General features: G+C 32.5%; 1 protein-coding gene across 3 annotated transcripts; it reads right to left on the bottom strand.

The window, feature by feature from the left end:
- Nucleotides 1-692: 692 nt before the first annotated feature.
- On the bottom strand, nucleotides 693-5,393 carry LOC110941717. Of its 3 annotated transcripts, none has more exons than XM_035990309.1 (2): nucleotides 4,935-5,371; nucleotides 693-1,125 (listed from the first exon to the last, which is right to left on the bottom strand). In XM_035990309.1, the coding sequence occupies exons 1-2, from the start codon at nucleotides 4,939-4,941 to the stop codon at nucleotides 743-745; spliced, it is 390 nt and encodes a 129-aa protein (XP_035846202.1). In that variant the 5' UTR covers nucleotides 4,942-5,371; the 3' UTR covers nucleotides 693-742. The 3 variants fall into 3 exon arrangements, 1 of the variants encoding a protein (XP_035846202.1); XR_004893412.1 differs by lacking the exon at nucleotides 693-1,125 and adding an exon at nucleotides 3,029-4,506 and having other exon boundaries at nucleotides 4,935-5,393; XR_002594384.2 differs by lacking the exon at nucleotides 693-1,125 and adding an exon at nucleotides 4,531-4,822 and having other exon boundaries at nucleotides 4,935-5,363.
- Nucleotides 5,394-10,966: the final 5,573 nt, after the last annotated feature.

Here is a 10,966-nt window from a genome sequence, read left to right as displayed (position 1 = left end):
CCATAATATACATGGTTATGCGTAGATCTTTCCCCATATTTATATAAATTTATATGTGTTTAAATACGACAAACATGATTTAGAGACTTTTTGGGTTAACATAAGTCGATTGTGACCTAAAACTGTAAGTGAAGTTTTCTATTTCGGGTTATAATGGGTTTATATACCAGTTATGTGTAAGTCATTCAATTTTATTTAAACGGCAAATGTTATTTTTCTTCTACTCTTACTTCTAAACTACACTAATATATTCATAATTTTACCCGGTTATAGGAATTGAACCCTGGTCTTCTCTTTCCCAGTGTCAATTATTGGTTTGGCTAGTTGGTTAAAGTTAACAAAATTTGTACATCCTATTAAAGAAAAACAAAGTTGGGTCGTGTTTTATTTGGTTTTTGGCCGAGTCATATTTCTTAAATCAACAACTTCAAAGAACATAAAACTTTCAACAATTTACACAAATTCACCGGTAATCACAGTTAAATTGTTTAACCGGTTAATCAAAAACTAAAATCGAATCATCAGTTTTCAAAACGGGTTACAGTAGAAACTCGATAAATTAATACTCGATTATTTAATAAACTCTCTAAGATAATATTTTTTGCCGGTCCCGACTTGGAGATAGGGTGCTAAATTAATAATTTGCTAAAATTATAAGATAATACAATTTTGATAATTTCTTCAGACCCCATATAAAATATAAATTAATAATTCCTTATATATAGCATATTACATGAATGATTTATGAAGGTTTCTTGAAAAATGATTCAATTGTCTTTTGTTTTTTGTTGAAATCAATTTTCCCTTGAATCTCGTCTCTAATTTTCCTTAGCATGATAAGAACTTCTGGTGTTGTTTTCTCATAGCTCAACAAGAAATTGTTCAATGTGATTGTCGCTTTAATAGCTTCGTTTCGCGAAGGAGGCTCCATTGTAGAACTTTCATCATCTTCTTCATCGATATCATCTTTATTAATTCCAATAACGCTTTCAATAATTTCTTCATCAGTCAACAACTGTGCAACTACATTTTCTCCTGGGTGAGTCAGAACATCTTCGACATCCATTGCATTGCGATAACCCAACTCTTTGATCAAATTCTGGAGTTCTTGAGTGCTTTCACCACCTGCATTGTATTCAATAATTAAGTGGAAGCTTGAAAGGTGTTTGTAAACTAAGTATTCTACTATAAATTAATAAAATATTAATTAATATATAAATTAATAATTATTAATTTATCGATTAATTAATAACTCTTTTAATTAATAAATTTTGATGGTCCCAAATGTATTATTTTATAGAGTTTCTACTGTAGTTCTTTTGTTATAAAAAGGTATGGTTTGGTTTTTCAATTTTGTTGCCAACCTAAGAAAAGAAGTAGTAACTTGACTTCGTAGCATATGTTTGACCAAAAAAGAATAGTTCTTAATCCATAAAATATTAGTAGAACAAACTTTTTCTTTCTTCATGACATACAAATGTGTGACCAAAGCATCAATTAAAAAAACCTATTTCATGAATTAATCATGTATCATTAGGTTTGTCAAAACTAAAAACCGAATCATCAATTTTCAAAACAGGTTAATTTTTTTTATTAAAGGATACGGTTTTTATTTTCAGTTTTTCTGTATATCTTAAGAAGAAGCAGATTTAACGACTTCGTTTGACCTAAAAATAATAACTCTTAATCCATATTTTTACACGACATACAAATGTGACCAAACATTATTTAAAAAAAACAACCTTTATGAGTTAATCATGTATTATTCTAACACTTCAATGTTAGGCATGAGGTTGGTCCCCAACACTTGCTTTTAGGCATGTATCAAAACCTATGATTGTTTTTAGTCCATTAGGGATGGCATTTTTAAAATGACAACTATCAAATTTGTTATTATTATTATTCTTATTTTATACATAAGTGGTTACTTTTTAATGACAACAATGGCACGTTAGACCTAGCGACACATAAAAAGTAGTTGAAAGTTGGACCTCTTCATACACGAAGTCAGTCAGTCAACAATCATAGTTAATACCTTTGATTGGTAACTCAGTTATACTCTTTAAGATGTTAAAAGTAATTATGTGTTGTTAACTACAACAATTCTTTTATGTCATTAGTTGTATCGAATCTACATATTTTTATATAGTATTAGTTATACGGGTGGTCCCTGCAGTAAGGCCAAATTGCGGTTTTTATTCGAACTTTTTAAAAACTAAATCGGCGATTCCTACTTTTCACTAGGTTGTATCATTTTTTGTTATATTTACTGACTTACGATAAATTTCAGTTAAGTTTTAATGAAGATACTCTTATACCCCTTGTAACAAAACAATTAAATAAAACCTCTTCATCTCATCTTCGTCTCTTTCAACGTCACAATAAGAAAGACGAAGAATACCATTGTTCGTTGCCTCTTTATGAGGCCTCATCTTCTCGATCCATCTTTTGTTCTCTTAGGGTGTGTTTGGTGCGTAGAATTTGTTAGAATTGAAATCTAAAATCCATTACTGATGTGTTTACTTGGGAAATGAATTGGAATCATAAATTTATTTCCTCAATTTCCTTCATTTAAAGGAATTCTAAATCCTCTTAGAATGTGAAGGAATTCAACCAAACTCATTAGAATCTTTGACCACTCAACGTCGTTGCAGTCATCGCCTCCATCTGGTCACCTTGCCGCCCAACCCAGACACACCTTACACTGACCGCCCCGATGATCCCTTATTATTATGATGATGATCATCATCATCATTATGTTATTGTAATCTACATAAAAGGTTACGTTTTTAGTGAGTAACAATGACCTAGCGGCACATACAAAAAAGTTGTTGAAAGTTAGAACTTGGCTTTAACAAAGCTGGTCAGTCAACAATCATAACTAGTTACTAGTCAAACCTTCACTAGTAACTTAGTTACTCTATAAAACGTTAAAAGTAATTATGTGTTGTTTACCACAACTATATTTTTTATGCCATAGTTGTATTGAAACATGGTTGTTTTATATAGTATTAGTTATGCGGATGGTTCTTACGCTAAGGCCAAATTGCGGTTTTGGTTCAAAATTTTCAAAAGTTAGATCGGCGATCCCTACCGTGTACTAGGTTAGTAACTTTTTTCGATTATATTCGCTAACTAACATTAAACTTCTACAGTTAAAACTAGACTCGATCAAAACCGGAAACAAGAAGCCACAACTCAAAACTATGTATGAGATAAGCATGTAAAACACATTTAGGGTTCCATAGTGTTCACATAAAATAGGGGTTGTGTTGTGTATTAATGATAAGAATCAAATGTGAACAATAATACAATATGGGCCATGGCTGTAACTTTGAACAAAATAGGATCAAAACTGCACAGTTTTCCCACTACATGGTTATTTGTGTAAAATTTTTTTCGATTGATGATTTTAGTCTTTTATTTTGGATTATTTAATTAGATCTAAAATTTGTATTATTTTTAATTTTTTTTTGTCAAAAAGGTTTGTAATCTTTGTAACACTTATCTAAAAAACTGTTTGGAATTCTTTAAAATTCTTTATTATAAGCAGAATATTCTCTTTAAAAATTGCATCAACTTTTAACAAAAAAATTGGAGTAGGTTTTATCGAAACTACCTTTTTGCCCCATTACCAACCATTATACACCCACGAATGGATTGGAGAGCACAAGTTGCTTATGATTTGTTGCAATCATTCACCATTAAATAATCAATGTTGATCATTTCCAAAAAGTTAATGAAACATAAAAAATCTCAACTCAAAGTCTCAAACTCTCACACCATCAAAATCAAAACCCAACCAAGCCGTTAGTGTGTCCGGTCCTTCCGACCCAACCAACCCAACTGCTTTGGTTTGTTTTCTCTAAAATCGCAGTTGATAGTGTAGCTTATAATTTTGATCAAAAGCAGTCAAGTTTGACTAGCATGTAAAAACTGAGTCGAGTCTTTTTTAGCTTACTAATAAAATTGTAGTAAAACTGTGAAACTTTAAGAAACTCCGATGCGTACTACTAAAATTGTATAGTAAAACTGAGAAATTTTAAGAAACTACTAGTTTTTTATCTATCAATAAAATTAAATAAAGATATAATAATTTATGTGAAGTAATTATAAAAAAATAATGATGAATAGGAGTTCCCACCACACTCCTTTAATAATACTTTTTTTAAAGTGTTCTCTTAATAATAAAAAGAACAATTTAATACTTTTTAAAGTGTTCTCTTAACAACAAAAAGAAAGAAATAAAAAAATGAAAGTAGATAATATTTTTTTAATAATACTTTTTTAAATGTTCTCTTAAGTCTTAAATATAAAAAGATAGAAATAAAAAATGAAATTATTATTATTATTATTATTATTATTATTTTTATTTTTTATTTTTTTTGAACGGCAAATTTGGATCACTGACGGACCACTGAAGTATCATCGTGCCACCAGCAGAACCACCCGATCATATCCATCTCCACTATCTTGTTAATAATGTGTGAAAACTCGTTTTTGCCCCTATATTGTTAAAATTATATAAAAAAATCAAGAATCAACCAAATTCATTACCAATATTTACAAATCCATTATATCAAGTTCATCATCATCAGTTCATTCTTCATTCCAATATTTACAAACCATTCCCAGATTCATCAACTCCACCACCACCATCAACTCAGCCACCACCTCCTTCCCCTTTCTCACAACCGCCACCATCAACTCACAAATTTGATTCATTACTAAAAAAATCATGGATTTTGTTCCAGATTCCCCCATAATTACAAAATTAAAACCATAAATGTAACCCAAATCACCACAACTGTAACCTCCACCCCTGCAATTCAAGATTTTTTAAAACCCAAATTCACCACACCCACAAATTTCGAAACCCAAATTAAACCCAAAAATTAACAAAATTAAACCCACAAATCTCACACGACCATTACCTTTCATCACCAAGCGGAACTCCTGTGACACCCAATCGCCGCGAAACCATCACCTTTCACCACCCGCATGGTGTGGCGAAACTCTAGCCGTCACCGTTCACGTCGGTCGGAGATGAACAGAGGGTAAAGAGGGAAGGTTTGGTTGCGAGATTGAGAGGGGTTCAGAGGGTAGAAGAAGTTGTGGGGGCGTACCGATTTCATCGCAGGTGTGGCTATTGTCGTCGGAATGGTGGGTGGTGGGGGAGGGGAAAAGTGACTCCTCCGGCTCACGGTGGTGGAAGTTGTTTTGTGACGGTGTTGGATTGTGGTGGCTTCGATTCTGGATCCGGGGTTTTCACGGCGGCGGCGACGGTGGTTGAGGGGGTGTAAGAGTTTCCATGGTGGTTTAAGAGAAATGAAATTAGATTTGAAGATGAGGTTAAAGCGCTGTTTTTATTATCATGAAAAATATGAAAGGAATATAATAATAATGAAAAAACAAAAGGAATAATAATAATAATTAAAAAAATGAAAAATTACAAAAACACCCTTACATATAACAGTCAAACAACCATTGACTGTTAATAGGGTCCAAGATTGCAGCGTTTCACATTTATTGGGGGTTAGATAGCAAAATTTCGTGATAGAGGGTAAGAGTACCAATTGGCTATATCTTCATAGAGTAAAATTATAGTTTACTCTTATTATTATATTTATTATTATTATTATTATTATTATTATTATTATTATTATTATTATTATTATTATTATTATTATTATTATTATTATTATTATTATTATTATTATCGTTTTTGCGTTAAAAGACAAAAATAGACGATACTTTAGATATATAAATTCTGACTTTTTAATCCCAAAAAATGATACCATGATTGTAACTTTTACGTAATTTGCCAATATAGCTTAGAAGGCTGATTTACAACGTGGGCTAATTAAATGTTAAATTAAAAACTAAATATATAAAAGGCTTTTCAAATACAATATTTAATTGGTATATTCATTAGTTTTATTTGACAAAAACCGTGTTGACACTTTAGTGTTGATATATCTATACTTTCTATAAAAGGAGAAATCTCAATGACATAAGAAAGCTGATGTGTCAGCAGGAGAGGATGTCTAACAAGGCTTTTCTTATCTCATTATTACATCATAAAGCCTAATATATAAATCACTTTAAAATACATTTAATGTTCTATCGAACCACTGCTTGTGTATTCAAGTGTTAAAGGTCTGGCCCACATTCCAAAGGGCAAACCACTACCCATCTACAAGAAAGTAGCAGATGGTTCCTTTGGTAAACGTATACCTAGCAGCAGATGTTTTGAAATTGCGGTTAATTTGAATTTTAAAATGCATGGGGATATGTAATTTTCAATTAATGCATGTCACTCGCCAATAAACATCTGTTGAGATTCAAAATTCTGGCTCCACATTCAAAATTCAAACCATATATTCTAACCCTATAAATAAGGGTTAATAATCTGACTCCACATTCAAAGCTCTCCCGCTCACATCTATGAGTGTGTCTCTCCCTCTCAAATGCATCTTTCTTGTGATTCAGCCGCTAATCTCCGATTACACTTCTTTGTTCGAATGTTTGGTGATTACGTTTACATGTTATCGTTCCAGTATCATTGTTCCAACATCGTCGTTTCAATGAAGCTTCACATCACACATCAACCTTTCAGTATCGATGTTGCAGTATCATTGTTGCAACATCGTGATTAGTTGCACGTGATATCTTCTTCGATGGGAGACTTCCATGGTTTTATAGAAAGTATATATAGATTCGTGCAATATCGTGAAAAGTCAGATGTAGTACAACAGTTTTGTTTCGCCCTTTGCATGTTAGGTTTGTTTCTTATTTTGATTAACTGTTGATGATGTTGAGAGTTTTTAAAGACACTGAAATTTTAGAATATTTTAAGATGCATGTTTATATTATTAAAATGAGCTATTACATAGAAAAATACAAATTTAAAGAAATATTTATAAAGGATTACACACTAGAGTTAACACTTGCTAGGATTTCATAGACTCTGGCCTTTCTCCATGTGATTTCATGTTCTCTTTTGATATTCAGGTCAGTTAGCATGTTGCAGATTTTCTGATCCTGTTTTAGAAGTTGTGTCAGAAACTCCTCTGCATTCTTCTGGAACTCTGATGGAGGAGAGTGGAGGACTTCATCGAGCAATGCTATGCTGTTCCAGGTTTTGTTGTAATTAGTATCATTTATTATGTCGACTTTCCTGTTTAGTTCTTCGTCTGTTCTTTGTTCTTTGAGTGACCACATGGAGAAGTGTGTTTTAACATTGCTGGTGTCTGACCAGTGGTAGAAGCTGAAGTTTGCCATGTAGATTTTTTGTTGGTTTTCTGATTTGGAACAATTTTTGACAGAAAGTGATTTGTAGGACAATTTGTTGATGTTTTGAATAAAAAGAAATCATCGGTCTTTTATAGAGTTTAAAAACGCATCTACATGGTAAATCAAGAGGTTAATTGTAATTGTGATAATCTGATTTAGTTCTTTGAACTTCGAAATTTTGTCCCTTGGGTTTCTTGGTATTAATTTTACAGTTTTCCCATAAAAGTTGGGGTTTGGAAAGGTGTTTGCATTAAAAGATTGTTGTTTTAAAATATACATTAATTAATATGTTTATATTAAATGTACACGTTTTCATAATACCAAATTTCAGTATATAAACTCATAGTCACTTCATCTGTTTTTCATCACGTTTCCTACGAAGATATCATAATTTCAGGAAAGTCGAGTAATTTAGTTTATTCAAATGGCATCATTCACAAATGCAAAATCAGATGATTTCAAGCAGCGTTTTGTCAGGCAAATCGAGGAACAGGTGTATGAAGATAGGGCTACTCTTCAAGAGTTGAAGAGATGTTTTGATGGATTGCAAGTTGGCCTGTTCACTAGAGAGCAGGTTTCAGAGATCTTATGCGGATGCCTTCAACCTCTGTTCGTGAGCTTTGTGTTGTCAGTAATATAGAGTGCGGTGATAGAGACGTGGAGTTCATGGCGATGTTGAAGGACATACATCGAGAGGTTCAGCAATCGATGGAGTTGAAGCTAAAGTTTCTTAATTCTTGCTGTTATTGTTAGATTTGACAACTAATGTTGTTCAGTATTTGATGTTGTTCAGTTTTAATGTTATGAATAAATGAATAAATTTTAGATTATGTTCATCTTGAATTGTGTTTGAACATGTTGTGTTTTGTTTTTAGTTATTTAGTGTTTGAGTAAGATTTAGATTATGTTCATGTTGAATTGTGTTTGAACATCTGTTTGGTAAGTCAACAGAGGTTTAATAGTATGAAGGGTTGGTTTGATGGTGAACAGATGATAAAAAGATAAAACAAATGTTTAGAATTTGATCAGAAATAGCAGTTTTTTGAAGAATTTGTGCTCCTGCAAATTACAGAGAGTCAATACTTCGAGTTGTAAAAGGTCTGTTGTAGTTAAAGTTTGGCAAAAGAGAACATTTGCTGATGATGAAAAAACTGTGTATTCTAACGACTGTTGATACTTACAGTGGTTGGGCTAATGATGAATAAGAATTATTATATAACGTCTGTTGTAAGTATTATTATATAATTTTGTTTATCAATAACCGTTTTTTGGAAGAATTTACAGTATATTTTGGTGTTATAAAATTTGTGTTGTAGCTAAAGTCTGACAAAAGAGAACATCTGCTGATGAATAAATGTTTGAAGATGCAAAAGTCTGCTATGGGTCAACAAATGTTAACGAACAACAGATGATATTCAATCTGAAAATGCTTAACAGAGGATTTGATACTAACAGTGGTTGGGCTAATGATGAATAAGTATTATTATATAAAGTCTGCTATAAGTATTATTATATAATTTTTTTTATCAACAACAATTTTTTGGAAGGATTTACCGTATATAATAATGTTATAAAAGGTGTGTTGTAGCTAAAGTCTGACAAAAGAGAGCATCTGCTGATGAATAAATGTCTGAAGATGCAAAGGTCTGCTATGGGTCAACAGTGGTTGGGCTAATGCTGAATAAGTATTAGTATATAACGTCTGCTATAAGTATTATTATATATTTTTTTCAACAACAATTTTTTGGAAGGATTTACTGTATATTTTTGTGTTATACAAGGTGTGTTGTAGCTAAAGTCTGACAAAAGAGAGCATCTGCTGATGAATAAATGTCTGAAGATGCAAAGGTTTGCTATGGGTCAACAGATGTTAACGAACAACAAATGATATTCAATCTTAAAAATGCTTAACAGAGAATTTGATACTAACAGTGGTTGGGCTAATAACAGATGTTAGAATTACGACTGTTGAGTTACACCGATTGAAAAAAAAAACTGTTTTTGAAACTTTTGCTTGCCTAAAAATACATCCACTGTTAAAGGTCACCGTCTGTTGTCATAATTTCTGTTTATCCTAATGACTGTTGATTTACTAAACTGCTGACTGTCATCCATTATGACAACAGAGGTTCTGACGTGGGCAGATGTTAGCTAAAAATAAAACAACTGTTGAAAGTTATCATCTGTTCTCATAACTTCTGCTTATCTAACGATTGTTTGACTCACACTGTTCCCAACGACCAACAGAGGTTTCCAAACAACTGTCATCGGTTGGCGCAAGAGAGCTTCTCACGTGGACAGATCTTGGCCATCAAATATTTGTAATTACTGCCACGTCAGCATTCACTTATTCTCTCTATACAAAAGCTGTTTCATCCCTAAATCGAGGTTCTACCACTGCAGTCTCAAATTCAAAATTCTCAAAAACAGTTTCCAACATATTAAAAACTCTCCAATTTAGATCCTGTTTCATCCCCAAATCACCTTCTTTTCCGATCATGTCTCTAAACATCAAAAACCCTCACAACTACCTCCCTATCTTCGAGAAAACTAGCAAAAATACCAGCTATCACTCAATAATTGACCTTTTAACGTCATCGAAATACAAATCAATTCTTACTACTGATGCTCCGGTTCATAAAGAAACACTCCGACAATTTTGGTTTAATGCTGAAATAGAGGCTGAAGATAATAATCCAGTTGCCATCACATCTAAGGTCAGGGAAAGTGTGGTACAAATTTCTCCCTTTACAATTTCCACTACATTTGAATTGGACGACTTGGCAGGTAAGAACAAGTTTGAAAAATTTGAACTTCATACAGAGTTCATTGAAAGAGGGTATAATGCACAATTAAAGGAAGTTACTATCTACACACGAAACTTCCCTCCGCCAATGAAATTTTTGTTTCATACTCTTTTAATTTGTCTCTCAGCCAAGACCACCGTATTTAATGAGATACCTTTGAACATTCAGTATTTGGGCTGTGCTATTTTAACAAAATCTGATTACAATTTATCAAAAGCACTATTTTCTGATTTGTTGAAAAATGTGAAAAATGTGAAAAATGTGAAAAAATTGAAAAAAGGTGTTCGTAGTAATGCTTTTTTGTTGTATCCAAGACTTCTAAGCTTCTACCTACGAAAACAAGTGTCACAAACAGATTTTGAACAAGGTGTAGCTTTTCAAATAATAGTCTTACAAGTAAAACTTTTACTAAACTTATGGATAAAGAGTTAAAAGTTTCAACAATTGAAACAAAGGGAGATCAGCCTCTTTTAGATGCGTCTGCATCAGTTGCTCAAACTTCTTTTGTTGAATGAACTGCTCATGCTGATCATGATACCACAACCGGTATTGTGAAACACACACTAGGAAAACGCAAAAAGAAAGCTGTCACATCCAAAAAGTCCATCAAAACTAAACAAAATAAAAAGGTTCGCCTGGAAGATGAGATCCCAGAGGTTAATGCAGTGACAACACAAATGTCACTTGAAACCACTGCTGCTATTTCTTCACAGTTATTGGAAAGATCTCAACCCATCCAAACTCCTCATGTATCGTCACAAAAGGATCATGTTGTAAGTACGGGGACACCACAACATGAAGTAGAGCTTTCATATGAAAGTATGTTTAAAAGTCCCTCTCCCAGGGCAATCACTCTTTCTACA

Source organism: Helianthus annuus, chromosome 5 (assembly GCF_002127325.2).
Source record: "Helianthus annuus cultivar XRQ/B chromosome 5, HanXRQr2.0-SUNRISE, whole genome shotgun sequence".
NCBI classification, from domain to species: Eukaryota; Viridiplantae; Streptophyta; class Magnoliopsida; order Asterales; family Asteraceae; genus Helianthus; species Helianthus annuus.
This window is presented reverse-complemented; position numbering and strand designations above follow the sequence as displayed.